This window comes from Pogona vitticeps, chromosome 12 (assembly GCF_051106095.1).
Source record: "Pogona vitticeps strain Pit_001003342236 chromosome 12, PviZW2.1, whole genome shotgun sequence".
In the NCBI taxonomy this organism is placed as follows: Eukaryota; Metazoa; Chordata; class Lepidosauria; order Squamata; family Agamidae; genus Pogona; species Pogona vitticeps.
Genome location: NC_135794.1, coordinates 16,826,137 through 16,853,530, shown reverse-complemented (window position 1 = coordinate 16,853,530; position 27,394 = coordinate 16,826,137). Strand labels below are relative to the sequence as shown.

Below are 27,394 nucleotides of genomic sequence, written 5' to 3'. Positions count from 1 at the left end.
AGAGCACCTCCAAGCCGCCAATAGCAGCTGCCACCACCACCGCCTCTTCCAGGGAAGCAGCTCTCTGGCTCTCTTAGAACCCCCAACACCAGCCCGGCCAGTGGCCGCCTCAGCACCACTCGCCTCGCAAGGTTTGCTCCTCTGTCGTGGTGGGGGTAGCTGCTGCTCCTGAGTGTGCTTTTTTTTGAGGGGGACCCTCAGAGGAAGGTTGCCGGACCCCCGTGTGTGTGTGCGTGTGCGTGCATCTGTGGGGACCCTGCCCCATTCTGTTTAACTTCGCAGGTACCGATGGGGGCTTTTCCCTTTTGGCAAGGCCAATTCTGTGAGGGTCTTTAAAAAAAAATTATGTTGTGCCCTTCCCCCCCCCCCCTGCTAGGCGGTCACTGGTGCTCCCTCCCTTCTCTGCTTCTTCATCCTCCTGCTGCTGCTGGTAGTGAAGAAGGATCGGAAGGGGTCATGGCCAGTGCCCCTCTTCCTCCTCGGAGCCCCAGCCGGGCTAAGGAAATTCCTGGGCAGCTTCTTCGGGCTCTTGCTCCGCTTGGTGGAAAATCTGATGTGGCCCAGCCTCACCCAGACTCTGCCTCCAGTGGCCCCCAGGTAAATTGAGTTTGAGACCCCTGTTTTAGAGAACATGCACCCAGATGTTATAACCTATTTTGAAAAGCTGGGACACTTGGCTACTCCCTTGTTAACCTAAGCATAGCAAGGAAGCCAGGCTGCTCTTTTGCCTTCTCGCGCATAATCTGCAACATTAGAGATTAGTTTTACACAAGATATGTGCAGATGTGCCACCTCCTGAGAGTGTACACCTTGCTTCCAAGCTGAACACTTCCAACACTTTGTTCTACTAACGAACCGCAGCTTTTTTGTGGCCACAAAAATGGGGAAGGTGTGCTTTATTGTGATGCAGATTTTTTTTTCCATGCAATAAAGACTGAAACAGAAACTGCCCGAAGTTCGTTCTCTGATGATGGGGAGGTTGTAGAAGAGGCTCAGGTCTCTATGTGGCTCATGGCTCACTGTTGTTGTTATGTGCTGTCAAGTTGGCGACCCTAATAAGGCTTTCGAGGTAAGAAAGATATTTAAGGAGTGGTTTTACCACCCCCAACAGATCTGTGAAGATCTGGAAGTTGAGTCATGGCCACTGGGCTTCTTTCTTACTAGGTTGAAACATTTTTCTACTCATCCAAGCAGACTGAAGAAGCTTCTTGGATGAGTAACAAAACATTACAACTTAATAAGAGAGAAGTCCAGTTGTCATGATCCAACTTCCAGACCACCAACAGAATTTCCATGGGTGAGCGTGGATTTGAACCCAGGCCTCCCGAATCCTAATCCATCACTCTATCCACTATACCACACTGCACCTACTACTCAGTAGACTTTCTATTAGGACACTTGCCCATTCTTTATCAGTCGCTCAATGCAATAGAGTGGGTGAATTTCAAACCTGGGCCATTTGTGAAATGAGCGTTGACTTTCAAACATAAAGGATGAAGATTCTGGTACTTCAAGAGTTATAACTTAACAAGCTGAACAGAACTTAGAGTGGATGGTGGCTGAACAGAAGCTGGATAACTTGTTTATTTATGTATATAAAAATGATTTTATATTTCTTTCTTTTAACCCCCCCTCCCGGAGTGGTTGAGATTACAGAACACAATCACTGAAGAGTAAAATTAAAACCCGCCTGTTCATTTATTTATTTATTTATTACATTTCTATCCCACCTTTCTGCTTAAAACAACAGCGCTCGAGGCAGCTAACAAGCATGATTAAAAGAGATTAAAAACAAATTTAAAACAGATTAGGAAGAGATGGGGAGAATAAAGTATTTAAAATCACAATAATTAAAGCAATTAAAATAATCACATTGTGATTATTAGTCAGGAAAACTGTTTAAAAGAACAGTTTAAAGAGACATATTTTCAGATCAATCCCCCAAAGCCCGAAGAGGGGGAAACGGACCGCTACTCTAAAGGGAGTGTGTTCCACACTCTGGAGGCAACACAGAAAAAAGCCATGGTTCGAAGTCCTTTACCAGAGTTCATAATTGCACTTTTAAAAAGAATTAATTCTGTTTGTTGGTACAGTGGTGCCTCGCTAGACGATGATAATCTGTTCCACTGAAATCGCTGTTTAGCGAAATAATTGTCTAGCGAAAAGCATTTCCCCATTGGAATGCATTGAAACCTGTTTGATGCATTCCAGTGGGGAAGAATTATCGTTGTCTAGCGAAGATCAGCCATAGGAAAGCCGCTTTGTGAACCGCCAATCAGCTGTTTAAATAGCTGTCTTGTGAAGCTTAGGTCCCGAAAACACCTGTTTTGCGAGCGCGGAGGGAGCTGTCAAAATCGTTGTCTAGCGAAAATCGGTTTGCGAAGCAGGGACCAAACATTGTCCAGCAAAATTCCCCCATAGGAATCACTGTTTTGCGAATCGCTATAGCGATTGCAAAAAGTCAATGTCTAGCGAAAAAAACTGTCATGCAGGGTAACTGTCTAGCGAGGCACCACTGTATCCTGTTAGGGTCAGATTATCATCACTCTTATAGCCTCCCTCCTCTCTGTCAGTTTTTATTTACTGTTGGAAAGCATTCTCTTCTCATCCTGTGTGTATAGCCTTGGTCAAGCTACACAGTCCAAGGGTAGATCCAGGAGAAAGGAACAGTGAACTGATTTGGAATACTCTATATCTAAGAAGCCCTGGAAAAGGTCACCAGAAGCTGCAATTAACTTGACTGCAAGTTATTATTATTTACTATATTACAGGTGTAAAAAGGCTCCCATATTATAGGATCTGTAATACTGCATCTCTTATAGGGCCCTCTATTGTTACAGATCTCATGACATTACAGCATCTTACAGTTTAATATGGGGAGCTCTCCATACATAGCACCATGTCAAAAAGTCTGGTTTTACGGTACTCCTGGGAACATCATGATTAGCGGTGAAACAGCTGGGGTATAGAGAAAGAATAAAAGAGGATGGAAAGGGGAAAACATGGGTCAGTTCTGAACAGAAAGAAAGAGATGGTGAGATTCGTAACAAGGATAAACATGAGAATTCCCCTGATCCTTTTGCAAGAAAAACTGGTGACCAAGAAAAATTGAGTGTTTTTGCTGGTCACCAAAGGAACAAATTACTTCTTGACTTGTTACTTGTTACTTATTGCTTCTGAACTCTATTCCTTACATTGTCAAGGTCCAAGGCGTTCACAGTTTTAAAGGGTAAAACCCTTTATCCTCAAGTGTGGTAATTGAACACCTTCTCTAAGAGCCCCAGAGACCTTTAGAGACCTCTAAGAGGAAAACAGAAATCAAAAGCCTATGTGAACCACAACTGTCATTATCCCTGTTTGGGTTTCTTTCAAAAGTGAACCAGATAAATATCCTGCACTATTAATGTCCTTCCTCTGAATATCCTTCAAGTTTCTTGCTCCTTGCAAAGGAGATTAAACTGAATGTCCAGAAGAATCTCTATGTTCTCTTTGATTTAACAAGTGTATGCAAGCAGATATAAATATATATGTAATAGTGTTTGTATAAGTTATATAGTTAGCTATAACTATGAAAGCGTAACATGTTTAAAAAAAAACAATGAAAACCGAATCAAAATGAAACAGCAAGCACTTAACGAAGTATTAAGAGTAGTGACTACATTTAAAAAACTCTCAGTTAAGTGACTAGTATCTTAATTGTTAAAGCACAAGCAATTACACCATCACATCAAGCATATTTCTATATTTTGATATAAAGTCTCGCACCCACCCAGCAGAGCCTCTCTCCCCCCGCCCTCTACAGATGCTCTCCTCTCAACCTTTGTTCCTCGCCTAAGCTGTCTTTTGAGTGAGTTCTTAATACCTTTTTGAACTGTCGTATATACCTCTCTAATTGTCGGCAAGTGGCGCCCTGCTAGTGGAGCAAACTGCTAACCTATTAAATCAATCTCTTAAAATTTCTACGGAAATCTATGTTACTTTTGCCAGCCCAGCAAACCACCATCTGAGCAAACTGCATGACTGACTTGCTTTCTTATTTACTTACCTACTTATTTATTTCGACCCCACCTTTCTCCTTAAAAGGACCGAAGGCGGCCATGTTGGCAAGGCATCGTTTATATGTTTACATCTTACATCTCCTCAGCCTTGGCTCTCTTGCTCTGGTTACCGGATACATCCCCATTTCAGGTTTGAGGCTTTGAGGCTTGCTTATAAAGCCCTTCATGGTTTGGGACCGTGTTACTGCTCAGAGCGCCTTTTGTCAAGGTCATTTACCTGTGCCACGAGATTTCCCAAGGCAACGCTCCTCCGGGCGGCCCCGCCAGAAAATCATGTACGAAGACCCAGGCCTTCTCTATTGCAGCGCCAGCACTTTCGAACCAGCTCCTGGCTGAGCTGCGCCTCGTCTCCTCCCTCCCAAATTTTAGCAGGTGGCGGAAGGTGTGGTTCTTTAGAGAGGCCTTTCAATGCAACTCTGCTTGATTCACATGCAGTGATGCCTTGCAAGACGAATGCCTCGTGCAATGAAAACTCGCAAGACGAAGGCGTTCTGCGATTTTTTTTGGTGCTTCGCAAGACGAGTAGGAATGCATTAATTAAATTTCAATGCATTCCTATGGGAAACCACGCTTCGCAAGATGAAATTTTTGCAATACGAAACGACTCGCGGAACGAATTATTTTCATCTTGCGAGGCATCACTGTACATTTTGCTCTGCCTCAGAAAATGACACCACTGGTTATATGTTGTGTTAATTTTACTTGACTTGTTTATTTATGAATGTATTGTCCTTGTGTTCTTTATTTTGTTACATTGTGCTTTGAACTAATGAGCAGTATGCAAATTAAATCAACCAACCAACCCATTATCAAGAAATGTTGACTAGATCCCTAGAACACGAACGAGCCCAGCAGACTGCCAGGAGACCAAGCTGGGCTAGGAATTTGCTAGGCAACTAGAGAGCCATCTCGTGGATACATTAACATATGGCTCTACCGTGTAATCTTTCCCATACTACAGGCTAATTAAAATGCATTCTGACGCTTTTACACATGCAATGCCTACAGCCTTGACACCACCTCCTTGTATTAGGTCTGCAGAACAACACTTAAACCGGGGCAGATCTTTTAGTATTGGGATGATATGACGCTGGCACCATGTAGCAATTATAAGCTTGACAGCCACAGGGGACGCTGGTTTAAGTTTCCAAACAGCGCCACATACAGGGCATTAAGGTGTGGATGGCTGTTGGTAAGCCAGGTTATCTCCCAAAGGATTGCTGCTGGGGCACTAAATAGAATCCTGCAAACCGCTCTGCACGCCACTGTCCGAGGCAAGGCAGACTGAAGGACTCCCTCCCATAGAAACCACAACTTCTGGGAGGAGCACAAAAGCACAACAAAGTGTTCAGCTTATATACCACCCTACAGCACTTAAAACACTCTCTAGGCAATTTACAATTTTTAATGATGCAAGCTATACACTGCCTCTCCCTGCAACTAGCTAGGTACTCAATTTACCAACCTCAGAAGGATGGAAGACTGAGTGAACCTTGAGCTGGCTACCTGCGTCCAGGATCGAACTCAAGTTCTGTGTAGTTTTCACTGCAGTGCTGAAGTTTAACCTCTGTATTTGCGAATACACCCACAACAAGACACACTAATCACCCATCTCCTGAAAAGGACAAAAGCATATCTCACAGCCATAAATACTGCACTCCCAAGCCAACTACACCAGAGCACAGGTTGCTGTCCTCTGAAGGTGCCGGCTACAGAGACTGGCGAAACGTTAGGAAGAACAACCTTCAGAACACGGCCAAAGAGCCCGAAAAACCCACAACAATCATTTAACCTCTGTGCCATGAGGCTCCTTTCCAGAACAGGTTGAATCCCCGTCCTGGAGTCCAGCTCTCTACTTGCCAGCAGCATTTTTGTCTTACCAGGGTCTAACTTTAGCTTGTTCACTCTTATCTAGCCTATTACGGAACTAAGCAAAGTTCAAGAGTATTAGCTGTTTCCTTCGTAATGTTAGTCACTCTCATTGAGATAGAAGTCTGCTGTATTTGATCTGCCTAAATCCTGTTGTGGATTAATGGGCTCAATACACTTCCGTTTAATTCACAATGAAACGGGCTCCATCCGGACAGGAGATCCGTTTCTGGCTACTCACCCAACAACTGGTTGGCTGACGACGTCGTGAGATTGAACTGCTGTTCCAGGTATTTGCCAAGGAAGGCGGCAAAGCCAGCCACCACGGCTATCTCCATGCAAGCAGCGAGGACAATGCAGGTGAACACCGGATTCGAGAGCAAGTGCTTGGTGACTTTAGGGATCACTGGAGGGCAGAAAGAAGAAAAAGAGTCAATTACACAAAGATGTCCCCTGTTTGAGCTTTTCTACATGCCTTCATACAACCACCAAGTTGCATGGAAGCCAGCTGGAAGCACTCCACATGTGGATGAGAGGCAACCCAATGCAGAGCCTGAGAATATAACTTCTTTGAATTCCACCCCACATAAACATTCCGGTTTGATTCTGGGAGCTGTAGACTAAAAACCTTAACTTATCCGAGTTCAATCTCTGAGTTCCATTTGATAGGTTAGGGGTTCTTTTTTGTCTACAGTTCTATCTCTGAGTTCTGGAATTGCAGTCTAAAAGATCAGTGTTTCCAAAGTAGAGAGTATACTCAATGTTTTTCATTGTCAGCAATTTTCTGACTCTCATCATCACAAGGCTCCTCACTGAGATTTCCCCCTGCATAAGCAACATTTCCCAGCTTCTCATGAAAACAAGAACCCAATTCATATTCCCATTGATTGATCAATTCCCCCCTTCATCCATTGTTCTGAACAAGAAACTGTCAAATTTAAAACAGGCCAAGGCTCGTCCTGTTGAACCTTCTGCAAGAAAGTTGTTCCTCCTGTGCAGGAAATATAGCAATCCTGTGTAGACTGGTGTTTCTTCTGCCCTTTAACAGTGAATCCTGGACAGGAAAGATGCATAGAAGAATTTCTTCCAACAAAGTAATCTTGAAAATTCTGAGAAATCCTGCAAGTTTTCCCATGCAGTAAATTTCTTACAAGATTTCTCTGCACATCAGGAATTTCATGCAGCAAAATCCCATTATGAAAAGCGTGATCCCCCCCCCCCTTTTCTTGAAAGGTTGTGAGATTCACATCCGTTTGCCATCTTGTGACTTCTTAAAGAATCCAATTTTACTATAAGTTTTACAAATCACTTCAACTGAGGCACCCAGCGCTTCTCCACTGGGTGGGGTGTTATACGTAAAAGCTAGATTGTGTTGCACCTCACAAGAGTTGCATTCTGTCTTGTGGGTGTGAAACCTCAAATTCCTTTTAAATAAACCCTCAGACCCCTCTCCCTTTAACCACAGTTCTCTGGCAAACACAAGAAGGGTGTTTGCCCCTGAGCGAGACACAGAGGAAGAGAAAATGCCTTACAAAAACCACTCTTAAGCTCATGAATCAGACAGAGCATTTTCTACTTCAGTAAACATTTTAATTATTCCAGCGATAACACAGCATGAGCAAGATGGAATCTTAACCATGAGCCTGGGGAACCTCATCCCCCCCTTAATACCTGGCTACTAATTCATTTGTGAATTAAATGTGAAAATCTTTATGCTTGGAAATTAACTCTTGGAAGGGCGGCTAAAGCCACAATGTTTATGTTTTGGAAGTTCTTCCCTCTTTTCGTTTCCACTCTGCCTCGCAGGTGTGAGTCTCGAAAAGCAGCCCTGCTCTCTTGTGCCACTTACAAACTCATCCTTCAAATCCTCAGAGATTTAACTCACGAGCTGCTATGGTGGTGGGTGCGAGAGCATTACCTCTCCCCTCTCCAAGTTCCTGATTTAAGAAGCAGAAGGACACCTTTTAATGTAGCAAAACATTCAAACATTCCATTCCTCCCCTCCACCTACAGTTTGAAATGGTATAATCTAACCAGACATCACCAGGGGGTGTCTACTTGTCTAGTTCTAGCCAGAAACCATAGGCAGGGAGGGGGCGTGTGCGAGAGAAATGGAGCGCACAAAAAGAAGGGAGCCTTAAGGATGGGAGAAGATGGATCTTCTGTTGCCAAGATAAGCTCAACATCAAGGAGACGCCGCTCCCTTTGATTTCACCATCTGCCTTTGCTGATCAAAGGCATCATCTCTCTTCTCCCTTTGCAGATTTGAAACCCGTCTCCAGGGTGCTCCTCATCCATGCACATAAAGATCCCCCGGGAGAGATATCATCAGACCAGCTGGGCAACAACTGCCCTCACATTAACAGCCAAGGCTTCGTTTTGGAGGCTTTGTACAACCAATTCTCCAGCGCTGCTCATTTTGTGAGAACACCATGTTAGGGTGTGATCGGACTAAGCAACAGCTTATGTTTCGGATCCCTTCAGTCAGTTCCCCAGACAACGCCCGCAGAAGAGTACGGAGTTCTGCATGTGTGACTTGGCCACCAGGTGCCACCTGGACGTGGACAGCTCCTGTTTCGTGACTTCACGGCCACGTCTTTCTTTCTGCCACTTAACTAGCAGAGGGTGATTTTCTCTACCAAGAATCAGCTGAGAAGATGGGCTTCACTCATGCTGTGCTCGGGGCCCGGGAGACAGAATCGTGGAGTTGGAAGGGGCCTCTAAGGCCACAAGAGACGAACCCCTTGCTTGAATGAAAGCAGCTCGGACAGAAGGTGGTCCAATGTCCTCTTGAATGCCTCCAGGGTTGGAGCACTCACCACCTCCTGGTTCCATTGTCGTACTGCTCTATCAGTTAAGAAGTTTTTCCTGATATTCAACCTAAATCTGACTTCTTGTAGCTCAAGCCCATTACTTTGTATGCATTCTGGGACGATCAAGAAGAGATCCTGCCAGAGGATCCGTTCTCCACTCTAAGCTCCACCCCAAAGAGAAATGCAATGCCATGTCCCCATCTAGTCATGCAGCTTTGCACAGGAGAATTTTTTATCTTCTCCGTGCTCATTTCAGATATTGCATGGCTGCCGTTGAGAAAGGCTGGTGTAACACTCAAAGAAGAAGTGAATCAGGAAATATTAGGAGTATCTTGGTGGGAGTGAACACAGACTGTCCCGCCCCCCCCCCACACACACACAAGGTGATGAAGATGATGCCAATGAGGACTGCTATGACCAAAACTGGCCTGTATCAAAAACAGACAAGACAGGCAGAGTGAGGCAACCACTTCTGGTAGCAGATTTTTGTATATCACAAAAACGGTACCACGTGGTCGGTTATTTTCTTGGTTATTATTGTGGTCGTTACTGTCTGGCATAGGGAGAGATGCTGGTGGGATGCTCTGCTTCCCGTGCTCAAATACTGCGGATGGCTTTGCTACTGCGCACTTTGATAAGGGGAGGTGACATTTGCTGCTGCTCTGCCTTAGGCAGCAAAATGTCTTGGGAGGATCTTGTTCCTCGCCTGATGGTTTGAGCAGCATTGTGTTAATTTGCCACCCCATCACAAAGAGAAAATATAGGGAGCACTGGGACAAACTGATACCCACATTCAAATGCATTGAATCACAAGTGGCAGCTATAGCCAAGCGTGCATTTTTCCTAACCTTGGTTGATGTGCTGTGTGCTATCAAGTCAGAACTCCATGACAATGACTCTAACAGGGTTTGGAAGACACATGTAGGAAAATGCATCCGGCCATGGTTATACATACCCTATGAACATTCAGACTGGACTATTACAATGCATTCAATGTGGGGCTGCCCTTGAAGACAATACGGGAACTACTTCTTATAGAACGCAGCTGCTCCAATCCTCATTGAGATCAGATGGTCAGATCAAGCTGAACAGATTCTTTATCAGCCAGTCTGCTTGGCAGTTATGTTGCTGGGTCCAGCACAAAAGGATGACTGGCTGCTCTTACTTTTAATGCCCTGAATGCTTGTGTGGCGGTTATGTGAACGGCTGCTTATACAGTGTGCCTCGCTTGATGAGGATAATCTGTTCCAGCGAAATCACTGTAGAACGAAATCATTGTCAAGCGAAATAAAAACGCCCACTGAAATGCATTTAAACCTGGTTAATGCATTCCAATGGGCGAAATACCTCAGCGTCCAGCGAAGATCCTCCATAGGGCGGCCATTTTCCGGTGCCTGTCTTGCGAAGAATACGTCCTAAAGCACAGCGGGGAGCCATTTTACACAGCAGGCGGCCATTTTGAAAACCCGACGATCGGCTGTTTTGATTGTCATAAAGCGAAAAATTGGTTCCCGAAGCAGGGAACTGATCATCATGAAGCAGATTTTCCCCATTCAATCATCGTTTAGCGATCACAATAGTGATCGCAAAAAACTAATCGTCAAGCGATTTCATCAAACAAGGTAATCGTCAAGTGGGGCACCACTGTATCTGCATGAACTTGGCCATGCTTTAAAATCATGATCAGAAGCTCATCATTGATCCATCTTAAGATCCTGTAAACTGGGGGGGGGGGCACCAGCTCCTCCAGATGAAACCAGAAGAGGCCAGAAAGTCATGTCAAATCTAAACAAGACAAAAACACTTCCACAGGAGAAGAGGCCTTCGTTGGTGGCGGCCCTTATCCCACGGCCTTCTTTTCCAAATGTCATGAACTGAAACGTCTTCTCAAATGGCACCAAAAATATACTTTTCTCTTTCTCTCTGGCTTTTAGTTGGAAAGGTTTTATAGGACTGCTGCAGTCTGATATTGGTTTCTTGGATGTCTGAGTTTAATCAGTTTCTTTTCAAATGGTTTACGTTGCCGGTGTCTCTACTTCTAGTCTGTGTGTTATAACTTCATATCGTAAACTGCTGACAGAAGACGATGGTCTTGAAAAGCGACAGGGAGAAATGGTAAATAAAATGAAATAAGAAAGGAACTAGCCTTCTCTGTCTAAGAGTGTTCCAAGCCTTCTAGCTGTTCACGTCTAAGGGGTGCAATAGAGGAAGGGGCCCGCTCCAGCCCAACTTTTGCTCAGGGGCCCTTCAAACTTGGAAGCTATTTCTGATATTGAAGTCTCTTCATGGGAAGGGTGGGAACTACCGGGTCCAAGGGTGGTCTGTGGCCTTCACAGCTCTTCTCCGAGCCCACAAAGGGGTCTAGTTCTCCTTTCAAGCAAGACACAAAGCCTATTCAAACCATGTTGTAGCAAAAATTACATTTTCCTGTGGAAGTGTTTTCGTCTTGTTTAAATTTGAAATAACTTTCTGGCCTCCTCTGGTTTCATCTGGAGGAGCTGGTGCCCCCCCCAAAAAGCTCTGGGGCCAGGCAAATGGCTACCAAACTCAGAGAGTTTACTCAACCTTGGTTGAGTGTGTTCACATTAAACCTTGGTTTACTGTGGCACTTCTCTGTCTTTCTGATTTTTCACCTTGTTGACTCTGCCTTCAGGGAAAACCAAGCCTGCAACTCAATCCTACAGCCCATATTGTATTCTTAACATAGGCAGGCTACCACAGAACCTCCCAGACACCACAGAGTGTGGCTTCCATGGTCACAGGGGCTTTTAAAATCTGCAGCAGGGCAATCAGACAAACATCAACCTGAAAGCTTCTCACAACACAGTTGTCAGTGCTACCCAGGGGGAGAAATATGGAAAATGTGAAGCCATATGGGATCAAGACAAGGTCCACAAAAACAGTCCCTCTAGAACAGACCAGTGGTCCATTTTCTTTTGTCCTGTGTGTCAAAAAAGAGCTAGCCTCCCCTCCCCAAAAAAACCACATTCTTGCACATGTTGAATGACAGTTTTGAAAAGTTACCGTATTTTTCGCACTATAAGACACACTTTTTTCCTATAAAACAGGGGGGTAGAAAGTCTGTGCGTCTTATGGAGCGAAGAAAACAGATTATATTTTCCTGTTTTCTTCTAAAAAATTGGTGCATCTTATAGAAAGGTGTGTCTTTTGGAGCGAAAAAGGTACTTTTTTGGGGAAATCTCCCCAAATCCCCCAGCCAGCTTGGTCAAAGGGAAAAGCTGTAACTCTGTGACGCAGCACCTGTTCTGCAAGCAAAAAGCCACAGGTTCAATTCCAAGCATCTCCATCTTTGTCTAAGAAAGGTCTCCTGCCTAAACCCCTGGCAAGGTCAACAATACTGGACTGGAGGCACCATCGGGTTGATTCAGTGTAAGACAGATTCTAATAACACATCACCCTGGACGGACATGATTTTTAGGAGCTGAGTGGGCTTTGGCTTGACTAATTCTTGGATGGGAGAATATATTTGGACAAAATCTGGACTGCAGTGTTCTGGAGACACTTCTTGGTGGTAGACCCCCTGCTTTTGAAGATAAAATTCCCAAGAACCATTCCCTGTATCTCCAGATTGGGCTAGAAGAGGATCCTGCCTGCAACCTTAGAAAGTTGCTGCCTGTCAGAGTTGGCAATGCTGGACTAGAAGGACAAATGGCTCGATGGGGCACAAGGCAGCTTCCTAAATTCCTATGTTGATTGGAATATCTGTGCAGTTAGAGGCTCGAAACTCCTGACCAATGGTTCCTCCCTGACTAGACAATTCCCACTGGATTCTAGGAGCCGTAGTCTGAAGATTTCCCAAAATCTGAGCTTCCTATGGAAACAAACAAAACAAAACGAACGAGACAAAACACACTCTGGAAATCATCGTACAGATTGGGAGGAGGAACGGTCTGGAGGGGAAGAGCAAGGCGAGGTAGCCAGCCTGTGTCAGGTGAGGAATCTAACCGGTCATTATTAACCTGTCAGCTCCCGCAGAAGCCACGTGGGCTACGAGGGAAGTGTGTCACCTCTCAGCTGCTGGAGGCAGGAAGTGCTATCTTCAGCTTCCGCCGAGTGCCGAGGGAGGACGCCGTTGCTTGGCTTCGGCCGCTCGTAATCCCTCTCGGGCAGCATGGCTTGTTCGGCCTCCGCCACCTGCTCCGGCCGGCGGGTCAGGGACTGTGGGAATCCGAACATCGGGAGAGACGAGAAGAAAAGTAAGGCACCGCAGAGCAAGAAGCCCGCCCACCATGCGCCAATCCACCTCGGGTCGTCGGGGGTGATGTCCAGCTTACCTGGAAAGGACAGAAACACAGGCAGCTGTACTGTTTACCGTTTAGGTATGTCACAGAAGGTCACCCTAATGACAATGGGGCTTAGGAGGAGAGGTTGAGAAAGCCACTTGGATGACAGTAGGAGCACACATACACCATCAGTATTTCTGGTCATCTGGGTCTTGGATATTCATATTCGTATACGAACAGCGAATCTCTAGTATCCACTGATTCATTTATCCACCGGCTGGAAGTACTAAATAACCTCCTTCCCCTCCCAGAAATATTTACCGTATTTTTCCATGTATAAAACACCCCATGTATAAGATGCCCCCCACTTTTCTGACCCAAAATTAAGAAATCTAAGTGGGGCTTAGCAAGTGGAGGGGAAAGCAGGGATCAAAGCGATCCTGCACCACTTTGATCCCTGCTTTCCTTTTGCTAAGGCTTAGCAAGTGGAGGGGAAAGCCCTGCAGGATCGCTTTGATCTCTGCTTTCCCCTCCACTTGTTTTTTCTTTCTCCTCAGCTTACTTCCGTGTCTGAGACGACCCTCAATTTTTAGTCTAAAGATTTTACACAAAAGTATAGTCTTATACATGGAAAAATATGGTACATGTATTTCCAGGATGTCTTTACCAGCACTGGCCAATAGGGGGACCCAGAGACTATGCAATATATAGCATCCAATGCTTCCATGTTTTCCAGCATCCACAGGGGGGGAGAATGGGATCTGGAACCGATCTTCAGTGGATAATGGTCCTGCTGTACAATTTCTGGAACTCCCAAGCCAGCGTGGCCACCACCAAACTCATGTTCGATTTATATTAGCCTTTCTCAGTTTTTTGCGACTTGACCAGGAACGTGGAAAAGTTACTTCCTTGAATTACAACTCCCAGAACGTTTATCAGTTATAGTCCAAAACGGAATTTTTCCAAGCTCTGCTCAAAAGCACCCCAAATACTCTCAGGACACCAGAAGAGCACATCATGACTTACAGAGAGTTCTTGCTTTCTGCAAAGGCATCTGGTGCAAATTGTGGAGATTCTGATCGGGGGGGGGGTGTTTATTGTCTCACTTACACACAGAAAGGGACCGAGAAATTTTGCAAGGTTAACCAGACTCTGTAGAGACAGTCTTGACTAGCTGAGAATTAGTAAGAAATCTGCTAACATCCATTATCATGTATTACAACTGTGTATGTCTCTCTCTTTTTTTTAAAGGCCAAAATCAAGTTTTTAATAATATAACTTGGCAAACATCGGGACTCAGTGGATCACACTTCATGCCAGAGGGGTAGCTTGTAATAGCAGAATGGAGGAAAAACACTTCTGGAGAGGTGGACTCGTCTGGAAGCAAAAACAGACGGACAGCAAAAGCAAAAATTTATTTATTTATTTGATTTATATCCCGCTCATCTGGTAAATCTATACCACTCTTACAATACTAAAGCACAACTGAATTATATTAACAGATGAATGTATTTGAATGGCTTTTAAAGCCCCTCCCTCAGCAGCCAGTAACTATGAACAACCTGGCTGGAGGGGGGGTCTTTCATTGCCAACAGCAGAAGGATCAGGGCAGGTCCCCTTGGCAAGACGTCCCACACAGTAGCTCCAGCTGGAATTGTGAATTAATTTGTGGTTCACTGCTGAGCGGTCTTGTGTTTCTTTTTTGGGGGTGGTGGTGATGGGAAGAATGTGCATTACTGGCAAAGGCTCTAATCTTGAACCCTAGAGAGCTAATGCCAGACCCCTGGAGACAAGACCAAGCGAGATAGTCAAAGGGCCTAAGATAGCTTCTCATCTTCTCCAAGGACAGGCCATGATGACTTCATAGTAGTTGAATTGAGTTGAGTTTCTGGCATTTCCAGATGCAACAGACAACCCACCCAGTCCGCCTGAAAATATGTACAGCCTCACCAGTCAAGAAGAGTGAATATTGAGGTCAGCAGAGCAATGGTCTGTAAGGAAGCCCACCCTAGTAGAGTCTGAGTTCTTTTTACTAAAGGCATCATCTCTACTGGAATTTCGCTTTTGTCTCAAAATGGATGGGCACTGCTGCCTTCAATTCTAAGCATCACTTTTAGGATGTAAGAAAACTCTGTTTCTCAGCTGAAGAAAACCGTTGTTTGATCGGGGGACTCATTTGTAGAAGCTAGACTTTCAGACGTGAATAATATTCCACAAGCTGATATTAGGCAGACAGAGACATGAGAGACTCTGTGGAGCCTTTGTTAAAAACAAGGGCTTTCCACAAATTCCAGCTTTTCCATAAATGTTGCTTATACTGTATCTACCTCTGGTGGCCAAAGGAAATAACAGCAAGTCACTGAAAAGATACTTTTAAAATCTCAAGTAGTTTCTGGCTGTATTCATTGTTTTAGAATGGGAAGTGGTAGGACAATTTTTTTTTTGACAAGTTAGCTTAAAACTAATAAATACAAGCTTTTGAGTGGAACTATTTCCCAAGCTTTGATGTTCTACTATTACATAATCAGGCTTACAGGTCATCCAGAGATCCGAGCTGCCTTGTATTATAAATGCAGGAGTAGTGGGGTACCTTTATTTGAACCACTTAAAAAAAATCAAAGGCAGATGACTAATTCAGCTAATTCTAGTCATCAGCAGATCCCAAGGTTTTTCTACCTCCAAGGGGGGCAATATATCCCTTCTGCTATTCAAATTTACAAGGCCAAGGCTCTAGCCCAACTTATTGATGCCATTCCTATTTGGATACTGGGATTCAATGCCAAAGTCAAAAAATGTCAGTCTGCCTTCTTAAAGAAACTCTTCGGCCTTCCATCTTGCGTGGGTGTTGCTGCTTTCTCTCTGGAACTGGGCATTCAATTAGTTGAATGCAAGACATGGATTGAGGCTTTTAAATGGTGACTGCATCTACACTTTCTAGCAACCCCTGGTAGTTATCTCTCTCTACTGCTTAGTTGTTGTTGTTTAGTCGTTTAGTCGTTAAGTCCAACTCTTCGTAACCCCATGGACACACCAGGCCCTCCTGTCTTCCACTGCCTCCCGGAATTGGGTCAAATTCATGCTGGTCGCTTCGACGACCCTATCCAACCATCTCGTCCTCTGCCGTCCCCTTCTCCTCTTGCCCTCACACTTTCCCAACATCAGGGTCTTTTCCATGGAGTCTTCTCTTCTCATGAGATGGCCAAAGTATTGGAGCCTCAGCTTCAGGTTCTGTCCTTCCAGTGAACACTCAGGGTTGATGTCTTTCAAAATGGATAGGTTTGTTCTCCTTGCAGTCCAGGGGACTCTCAAGAGTCTCCTCCAGCACCACAATTCAAAAGCATCAATTCTTTGGCAATTAGCCTTCGTTATGTTCCAGCTCTCACTTCCATACATTGCTTCTGGAAAAACCATAGCTTTGACCATGTGGACCTTTGTTGCTAAAGTGATGTCTCTGCTTTTTAAGATGTTGTCTAACTTTGTCATTGCTTTTCTCCCAAGAAGCAGGCATCTTTTAATTTCGTGGCTGCTGTCACCATCTGCACTGATGCAGATAGTGCTCCACTGCTTAAGGATACCTATATTACTCAATGTTGAGAGAGATGGAGAAGAAGCTATTTAAGTTAGGTCTTTCAGTAGAAGATGTGGGTTGGTATGATTACCTGAAGGTTAAATCCCTTGCGGTTCAGAGATTAATAGACTTGGACCTACAGCACTTAAGAGCTGCAGCTAATAAATGCTGCTCTCCATTGATCTATAATAAAATTAATAACTACGAACTCTTCATTTGTTTGGAGTTGGGATTAATTCCAACCATACTACAAGGCATGATGCTTGAATCCATACCTCCCAGCTCACTTTAACTCATCTCATGCAAGCAAACTCATCTGGTGCGAATTTTTGACACTCTGACCTGCACTTTTTATGCTCTGTCCATGTGTACAACCTGAAGAAGGGAGATTTTACTCACGAAACCTTGCAATTTGTGTGATTTTTTTAAAAAGTGGTTCAATAAAGATATCACCCTACTCCTGCATTTGTGTAATTCTGAACCACACAGTCTTCTCGTAATTCTTTTTCTACTATTAAAAAAAATGTTGGGAGAGAAAGTGGAACCTTATTTGCTGGAGGTACATCAACACTAGCTAGCAACCCAATCTTGTTTTTACTGACTTTTAAAAAATCCCTTATACACACTCTAATAATATCTCCAGCATAGTTAATTTAAAAACTGTCAAAGTTTCTCTCTGTTTTCCACCTATCAAAGAATCTGGGTGTAAAGAAGGAAAACAGTTACAATTCAGGTTTGAGGAGATCACACTAATTACTCATACGCAATGAGACAGGCTGTCGCATACGCTGAGACAACCTGTTGAGAGTTTCTTAACCCCCACAACATTTTGCACTTCTAGTACAAGAAAGTGTTTTATTAATGCTGACTAGAGATGGGCACGAACCATCAATTTGGTGTTTCGTCCTGGTTCGTTTACCATCGCAACAGGTGTTCGGTGGTTCAGCGCCCAGCCCTCTAGTGGGCACCCGATCCAGACACAGCACCCGGAGGAGACAGGACAGGGAAGCTGGGATGCTGGGAGGGCACCGATCGGAGGGTGTGGGGCGCCAAACGCCAAACACCCGTTGCAGCGGTAAACGAACCAAGACAAACTGGCGAACTGGTGAGCTCATGGTTCATGCCCATCTCTAATGCTGATGTTTTAAATCAGAAAATATCTCTGTGAACATCTAATATATCTTCCCTCTTTTGAGATAAAACATAAAAACAGAGCAAACCCAGAAGGATAGCCTGAGGGATAAAAAAAATGCCGCATTTTTCCATATATAAGACACCCCCATGTATAACACACACCCCACTTTTCTAACCCAAAATTAAGAAATCTAAGTGGGGCTTAGCAAGTGTAGGGGAAAAGGGATCAAAGCCCTGCAGGATCACTTTGATCCCCGCTTTCCCCTCCACTTGTTTGGGTTCTCTCCTCAGCTTACTTCCGTGTACAAGAAGACCCTCCATTTTTAATCTAAAGATTTTAGACAAAAGTATAGTCTTATACATGGAAAAATACAGTATAGAGAGAGACAACCCACTCAGTGTTTCTAATCTGTAAAAGCTTACGCAACAAGGCAGTGGTTGCATAGTTTAACAAGTCTGTTTGTGCAAGTTCCACAATTTGGGTAAATGAAAGCAATGACACAATTGTTACAATCACATAAATTTATGTAGCTGTCTGGACAGCTCAGTGTTTTAGGTATCTGACTACAGAGCCAGAGGTTGGACGGTCAGTGCCCCCCCCCCACTGTGCTTCCTAGGAAAAGAGGCAGCCTCTGTAGCCACGGGCAAATTGCACAGTCCCAGAATGCACCCTAAAGAAGGGAATGGGAAACCCACTTTTGAGTATTCTCTACCTAGAACACCCTGAAGGACAGTCACCGCAAGTCAGAATTGATTTGACAGCACATGATTATTGTTACTGCAACAGCAATTTGTGGAAATTGTACAAAACATTCCCAGAAATGCAAACACTGAATTGACTTCATGCCTCATGGTAATTATTTATGTATTATTAATTAAATTACTCTTAGATGATGCTGACATTCTGGTCTTTCAACATCTTGGCCATTCATGGTCCTTACTCGCTGTTTGCTCCTTCATAGCAAACTCCCACTAAGCAAACCCTGAAAATACCTATGTTAACGGGATATGTATGATGACAGTGAGACACAAAATGAACCTTAAAAAAAACTGAACCAACTAAGAAGGGGCATATGCTTTGTTTCATAACAATCATTGGAGAATGTAGATTTCCCTTCATTGCTGGTGAAATGCAGGAGTTAGACACGGCGGCTAGGAAGTTCAGCAGGACTGAATGCAGCCACTCGCCCATCAGAAGTGACTCACTGTTGGGGAGTGATGCTTGCAGGTTTCTGACACAAATATTTTCCATCTCTAGCTAGAGAAGTCAGAGACTGGAGCTGAGACATCCCATCATGAAGCTACAGTCCCAAACTGAGTACTCTACAGGCATCTGCAAGTTCTCCGGACCAGTGGTCCCCAACCTTGGGCCTCCAGGTGTTCTTGGACTACAACTCCCAGAAGCCTTCACCACCACCTGTGCTGGCCAAAATTTCTGGGAGCTGAAGTCCAAGAACATCTGGAGGCCCAAGGTTGGGGACCACTGCTCTGGACCGTTAGCTGGTCTCTGGAAGGAAAAAACCCTTAGCTTCTTCCCATTTCAGGATTTTCAAAATGCAGATGTTTCCACCTGTGTATCCTGCAATACCAAGGTCCATAACATCTTACCCACCAAAAGGAGAAAGCGAGAGAGTTTCCTTACTTGTGTCGATGAAGACCGCATCCACATAGATTTTGGTGCAGAAAGAACCCAAAATAAATCCACAGGCTGGTCCAAACACCAGCATTGTAAACAAGATCCCTACAAGGAAACATAAAAAAAAAAAAAGCAGGGTAAGTGACGGGCACATCTTGGAACCAGGGTTGGATAATGAACAAGGGTTAGGACTGTACCCCTTTGCTGATGGGAGAGATGGGGGCAGGATGGCTTCCCAGTGATGGAATATTCCTCCAGTCAAAATATTCTCTCCCCATAGAACACACCCCAGGGAAAGAAGTTTGAGTCTCACCTTCATCTTCTCTTTTTAACAAAGAGGTAATATTATTTCTAGAGAACAACATTCAAACCTACAACCTAAGAACTAGGTTCATATCCCAGTACTTCAGATAAACAGTAATGGAACCAGATTAATCTCACTGGCTAATTAAGCAATTATAAACATACTTCTTTTTTTTAAGGAGCTGATTAAAACAATAGAGGAGAGGAGCTAGTTTGTTTGGACAACATTAAAGAATAGTGCTTCAATGCTAATGGGATGGCATAAAATCATAATTAATTAGTTCATTAAAAGGGGGTGGCCCAAATCCATGGAAAATGGGCCTTCTAGTGGCTATTTAGTCATCTTGATTATATACCATCTCCACCATTAGAGAAATATGCCTCGACATGTTACTTGTGGGCAGATGTGATTCCGTTGCCCTCGTGTCCTCCTCATGGGCTTCCCAGAGGCATCTGTCTGGCTATCAAAGGATGAGGGGTAAAGGTAAAGGTTCCCCTTGACAATTTTTGTCCAGTCGTGTTCGACTCTAGGGAGACTAGCTCATCCCCATTTCCAAGCCGTAGAGCCAGCGTTTGTCCGAAGACAATCTTCCATGGTCACATGGCCAGTGCGACTTAGACACGGAACGCTGTTACCTTCCCACCGAGGTGGTCCCTATTTATCTACTTGCATTTGCATGCTTTCGAACCGCTAGGTTGGCGGGAGCTGGGACAAGCGACGGGCGCTCACTCCGTTGCGTGGATTCGATCTTACGACTGTTTGGTCTTCTGACCCTGCAGCACAGGCTTCTGTGGTTTAGCCCGCAGCGCCACCACGTCCCAAAGGATGAGAACGACTGACTAAATGGGCTTTTGGCTGGACCGTCCCAGTTCTCTCCTCTTAACAGAAGTTGCAAAAAATGACAGTCCGAATACTTTGATAGACCAACTCCAATTATCCACAAGGTGAAAGAAAAGCACAACACCCACTATGAAAGGACCTGTTTATTTATTCTGCAAAATTAGGGTTAACACCCAAACGATGTGTCTCAAGAGTTTGCAGATGTGTGCTAGCCTTTATATACCCTACTAGTCATGTGTCGTTGCATTCCTCATGTGTTCAGTACAGTTAACATCTGGTATAGCTGACTTCTTCTGCCCATTTTCTTATGTTCAAGCTTCTCTTTTTACTGTCTTATTCATAGCCTTTCCCGTATCACCCATTATTATTTTCCTTAAATCTTCTAACAGCACATTCTTTTCCTTATGTGAATAAAAATTACAGCTTGATATTTATAAGTTTCTTAACATCTAACATGGTGAGTTAATACAAAATGGTTTTATTTATGTGTGTGTGTTTAGTCGTTTAGTCGTGTCCGACTCTTCGTGACCCCATGGACCAGAGCACGCCAGGCCCTCCTGTCTTCTACTGCCTCCCGGAGTTGTGTCAGGTTCATGTTGGTTGCTTCGCAGACACTGTCCAGCCATCTCATCCTCGGTCGTCCCCTTCTCCTCTTGCCATCACACCTTCCTAACATCAAGGTTTTTTCCAAGGACTCTTTTCTTCTCATGAGATGGCCAAAGTACTGGAGCCTCAGCTTCAGGATCTGTCCTTCAAGTGAGCATTCAGGGTTGATTTCCTTCATAACTGATAGGTTTGTTCTCCTTGCAGTCCAGGGGACTCTCAAGAGTCTCCTCCAGCACCACAATTCAAAGGCATCAATTCTTCGGCGGTCTGCTTTCTTTATGGTCCAGCTCTCACTTCCATACATCACGACAGGAAAAACCATAGCTTTGCCTTCCGCATGATGTATTCTGCATATAAGTTAAACAAGCTGGGGGACAATATACAGCCTTGCCGTACTCCTTTCCCAATTTTGAACCACTCAGTTGTTCCATGACCAGTTCTAACTGTTGCTTCCTGTCCCACATATAGGTTTCTCAGGAGACAGATAAAGTGGTCAGGCACTCCCATTTCTTTAAGAACTTGCCACAGTTTGCTGTGATCCACACAGTCAAAGGCTTTCGCATAGTCAATGAAGCAGAAGTAGATATTTTTCTGGAACTCTCTGGCTTTCTCCATAATCCAGCGCAAGTTAGCAATTTGGTCTCGAGTTCCTCTGCCTCTTCGGAATCCAGCTTGTACTTCTGGGAGTTCTCGGTCCACATACTGCTGAAGCCTACCTTGGAGGATTTTGAGCATAACCTTGCTAGCGTGCGAAATGAGTGCAATTGTACGGTAGTTGGAGCATTCTTTGGCACTGCCTTTCTTTGGGATTGGGATGTAGACTGATCTTTTCCAATCCTCTGGCCACTGTTGAGTTTTCCAAACTTGCTGGCATATTGAATGTAGCACCTTAACAGCATCTTCTTTCAAGATTTTAAATAGTTCAACTGGAATGCCATCACCTCCACTAGCCTTGTTGTTAGCCAGGCTTTCTAAGGCCCACTTGACTTCGCTCTCCAGGATGTCTGGCTCAAGGTCAGCAACTACATTGTCTGGGTTGTCCGGGATATCCAAATCTTTCTGATATAATTCCTCTGTGTATTCTTGCCACCTCTTCTTGACGTCTTCTGCTTCTGTTAGGTCCCTTCCATTTTTGTCTTTTATCATGTTCATCTTTGCGCAAAATGTTCCTCTAATATGTCCAATTTTCCTGAACAGATCTCTGGTCTTTCCTTTTCTGTTATCTTCCTCTATTTCTTTGCATTGTTCATTTAAGAAGGCCCTCTTGTCTCTCCTTGCTATTCTTTGGAAGTCTGCATTCAAGTTTCTGTAACTTTCCCTATCTCCCTTGCATTTTGCTTCCCTTCTCCTCTCTGCTATTTCTAAGGCTTCGTTGGTCAGCCACTTTGCTTTCTTGCATTTCCTTTTCTTTGGGATGGTTTTCGTTGCTGCCTCCTGGACAATGTTACGAGCCTCTATCCAAAGTTCTTCAGGCACTCTGTCCACCAAATCTAGTTCCTTAAATCTGTTCTTTACTTCCACTGTGTATTCATAAGGGATTTGGTTTAGATTATACCTGAGTGGCCCAGTGGTTTTTCCTAATCTCTTCAGTCTAAGCTTGAATTTTGCTATGAGAAGCTGATGATCAGAACCGCAGTCAGCTCCAGGTCTTGTTTTTGCTGACTGTATAGAGCTTCTCCATCTTTGGCTGCAGAGAATATAATCAATCTGATTTCGATATTGCCCATCTGGTGATTTCCATGTATAGAGTCGCCTTTTGTGTTGTTGGAAAAGAGTGTTTATTTATACTAAGCATAAAAAATTGTATTATTTATACTAAGAATCCAATTTGATCTGCCCGTCCTGTAAGATTGAGAGATCTAACCCTGAGAGAGACCCAAAAACTATGACCAGAAATCAGGCCTTCTTGGCGGTCATCCCGTAACTATGGAACACTCTCCCACCAGAAATTCGCCTGGCTCCTTCATTGGGAACCTTTTAAAAAATAATTTAAAATGTGACTATTTAGACAGGCCTTCCCAAATTTTAAAACATCCTGATATGATAGTGTTTTAATAACTAACATTCAAACCCTCTGCCACGCTTTTATTGTGTTTTATTATGATTTTCTTAGTGTAATTTGTCTTAGTAGCTCTTATAGTTTGTTTGGTTGTTATTATTTTTGTTTTTTATGTTACTGTTTTTGTAAACCACCCAGAGTGGCCTTGGCAGCCAGATGAGCAGTATAAAAATCAAATAAATAAATGATTGAATATAAACTCCTTAACACAGAGAATCAACCGGAAAGAAAAAGTAGTCGAAATATTGGCAGAAGGAGTCTGAAAACTCCTTAAGGGACTTTCCCTGCCTCATTGCTTCATCCCTGTTTTGAAGTAACTGATCTCAGTTACTTACAGGTTCAAAAACACAGTGGTGCCTCTCTAGACGATGATAATCCGTTCCACTGAAATCGCTATTTAGCGAAATCATTGTCTACGAAAAGCATTTCCCCATTGGAATGCATTGAAACCTGTTTAATGTGTTCCAATGGGGAAGAATCGTCGTTGTCTAGCGAAGACCGGCCATAGGAAAGCCGCTTTGCGAACCGCCGATCAGCTGTTTAAATCGTTGTCTTGCGAAGCTTAGGTCCCGAAAACACCTGTTTGCGAGCCTGGAGGGAGCTGTCAAAATCGTTGTCTAGCAAAAATCGGTTTGCAAAGCAGGGACCAAACATTATCCAACGAAATTCCTTCATAGGAATCACTGTTTTGCAAATCGCTATAGCGATCGCAAAAAGCCAATGTCTAGCAAAAAAAAAAAAAAAAATGTCATGCGGGGTAACTGTCTAGCAAGGCACTACTGTACCAAGTAATGTTGAATAGGCAGTGCATACCATCCAGTTCGCTTTTGGGAGAAGTGCCCCAGGAACCTTCCCCATCTGGCAAACGTACTAACAAGATTTCAAAAATCACCCTCCAGGAACTGAATCATAGCAAAATATTTGAGAAAGAAGGTCTCATTATTGAATGCTTTGTTTCAAGAACTTCTTTCAGTCTGAGATTCCACCACTAGAGGATGCTGTGACATAAAGCATTGAATAAGAAAAAATTATATATCATGATTTGTTTACAAGTCAAGATGCTGCAAAAATTAATAATACATAATCTTTTGTTATGTATCAGAATGGAGCGGTTAACAGCTTTTTACTTCCTTAATAATTGCTGGCATTTCTGAAGCACTTGTTTTCCTTTTACTAACCCTTTCACCAGGACTGTATAGCTGTCTTCAAATTTCGGATGGGGTTATGTATATTTCGGAGCGATGCTTCACTATTTGGAAGAAATCTGGGATCAAGTCTAAGGTTGGATAGTACAGAAGGTGTTTGGTGTTTTTTTTTTTTTTTTAAACCAACTGCTTCTTTTGCGCCAGCTGAGCTATTTCTGGGGAATCCAGACAAGACCTAGTAATTAATGATAGGGTGAAAAGAAAATTTTGTTTTCTTGTCCATTTGAGTTTTTAACAATCATACATTCTTTTCATCCCAAATATGTGATTTTGTGAATTTGGTAAATTCATCGAAAATGAACTGAAATGTCACCATCATCCAACCAAATTCAATAGATACAGGTATTGCCAGAATTGAGGGGCCACTGTCATGCACTTTTCAAAGACTTAGGGGGAAAAAAATCAGCATTAAAATGGTTGAATGCATATGATTCCAAAACCTAACATTTTGAGATTCAAGCAAAGGATGGACAATCCTGTCTGTTTTAATTTCTCTTGCTCCTTTTTTTCTGTCTCAAAATGTTCCAAATTTGCAGAAATTTGTTAATTTTGAAAAATTCTGACAGAAAGCATCATTGTAATGAAAAATTTCCCCACTCCTATCAGTAATTCATGCACCAAATGCCACTAGATCATACTGTTGTCTAATGAAATTTACGTGGAATTCCCCTTGAAGATTACTGGGAAGCATCCGTTGGTTCAAAGTGAGGATGATAGGATTTTAGCTCAACCTGATCCATCAGGCAGGGCCACAAACCCCAGGGAGAGCCGAAACAACTGGCCATCTTGCGATCTTCTCCTTTCTTGAGGAGCAAAGGGAAAGTTAAAAAAAATGAACAGATGTTCAGAGTGCCTGCAGCTGTTAATTAATGAGATGCAAGGCTGGGCTTTTAATGTTCTCCTTTTACTCTGATGGGGATCAAAGTGGTTTTAACCGGCTGCTGTACCAATGTCGGGTTACTGAGTCAGTCTGAGAGCAGGAAGGCAGCAGTGAAATGAGACAAGAAAAAGTAATAGAGGAGGAGTCCAGGCTTGGACTCCCTTTTTTTACAGAAGACCATCCTCTTTTTGAAGGTTTTGCGCTTGCAGGTTTAAAGATGGAGCTTTGCGGTCGCCCATTCATTGTTAGGAGCACTCGAAAGCAGATCCAGCAGCAGGCACACCGGCCACCAGGGCCTTTCCCCCCACTCAGATGAACTATATTGGAATACTAATACAATTCTCGAAAAAAAAGTTTCTAATTGTACATCTATAGATAGAAGTCAGCATATGCAATTTTATGCAAACAGCTGTCTTCTTTTGTTTTCGTTCTGATGATGCCTGCCCCCTCTTTTGGTGAGGTGGGAAATGCCTACCCTAATGAAAAGTCAGGAAGGAGCTTTTAAAACACACACAGACACACACACACACACACACACACACACACAAAATTTTTGTAATCTCCATGGCAGCACACCCATGAATAATTGAAAGCGCACTGCACCTGGCAAATGGGATTTGTGGCAGATGGGAACTGCTTTACCAGCTTGCTAATAAGCAAGGTCGGTGTTTACTTTTAGATATTAGATATCTCAATCAGGCTAACAGCCAGGTGCCTAGTTACCTGTAGTAAATCAGGCCAGCCCCCCCCCAGGTAACCACGCAACACACACGTGGTTCGTCCCGGCAACCTTTCAGGTGATCAAGAAGGCCTGAGGAAAGAGTGCCATAGGCATAAAGGCCTTCAAAACACTTTTGCGAGCCAAAGGTTGTTGAGAGACCTTCTAGATTGGCCTTTCCTAACTTCGCTATCACCCTTCGGACTAGGACTGACAGGTGAATTGTCACCAGGATAACTCCCAAAATGGCATCCATTGCCATAGCAACTGATAGGGAAGGACAGTTCAAATATTTCTGGTCCCTCGGACATGGCTGCATTTGTCTATTGGTTGTGATTCGGTGTTGGCTTTATGGTCCAGCTCTTTAAATTTTCCCAAAACATGCACTTCTAAAGCATTTTTCTCCTCAGGCCTCACATCTTAAGGAACCACTTGATACTTTTTTTGGGGGGGGGCAAAGAGTTGTATTTCAGCTTTTCCGATTGCAGACCATTCCAAACACCTCAATCTACTACAACTCCCAGGGTTTTTGTTGGATGGAGTCATGACACCCTGAGGGGTATGAAGTTGCCAGAACTGCATTCTGTAAATAACCTTTCATCCCAGGTGGAACTACAGCTCCCAGCATTCCTCACCTCGCCTAGGACAGACAGGATTTACACCCAAGCATCAGCTGGAGGAACACACTTTGCCCCCTCCGTTGTATATTAAAGCAAACCTAAAGCTTGACTTGGGAATATTTTAACACATAACCAGAAAGCATAAAAATCCCCTGCATTATTTAGATTTTAAGCTGGCGAGGGCAGTGAAACAGAAGCCTCTTCATAAACTCATTTCAGTGTGCCCGAAGCCATGTACATATGTTTCCCAGGGATGCTAACTTCAAAAATTCAGTTTTAGATTTGAATAGTATCCTCCATTCAGGTTGTCAAAGTCTGACAACCTATTGCTTGGTCTGATTTACAAATTCCTCTCAGATCTCCCATGAAGTGCTGCAGTAGATGGTGCTCCTGTTCACTGCTTCTGTCAGTCGGCCTTGGCTGGCTCCATGATACTTCACTCCATCTTCCCTTCTCAACTTGACTTTCGCTCACTCCCTAACCCTGTCCTCACTGGTTTGCTTTCGCCATGCTAAGCCCCACACCATTACCCTTGCTTTAATCCAACTGATAGTCCCAGCTAGAGCAACCATATTGAATTGACAGAAGAATGATACACCAACACTTATGTAAATTCCTTTGGTTTTATCAATTTACTCTATTTTTTGACTACCAACTGGATTCAGGCTAGCATTTCCCCCTGAAATACAGTTTATACTTCTGTCAAATTCCCTGCTGTCTGCTGAAACCAGAGTTTAGAAAAGATTGCTTTATTTGATTTGATTTGATGTTATGTTTTGCACTACAACTTCCAGACATGTTGATCAGGAGAATTGTGGTCCAAAAAATAGGATTTCTAAC

The 27,394-nt window shown here is 43.7% G+C and overlaps 1 protein-coding gene across 1 annotated transcript in view; it reads right to left on the bottom strand.

Annotated features, from left to right (window-relative positions):
- Nucleotides 1–27,394, bottom strand: part of SLCO3A1 (solute carrier organic anion transporter family member 3A1) — a 136,622-nt gene that overhangs the window by 25,558 nt on the left and 83,670 nt on the right. Inside the window, exons 3-5 of the mRNA XM_072982178.2 lie at nucleotides 19,329–19,427; nucleotides 12,769–13,035; nucleotides 6,169–6,333 (exon numbers count right to left, since the gene is read on the bottom strand). Of these exons, the coding sequence (XP_072838279.2) occupies nucleotides 6,169–6,333; nucleotides 12,769–13,035; nucleotides 19,329–19,427 (531 nt within the window). The remainder of the gene's footprint in view (nucleotides 1–6,168; nucleotides 6,334–12,768; nucleotides 13,036–19,328; nucleotides 19,428–27,394) is intronic.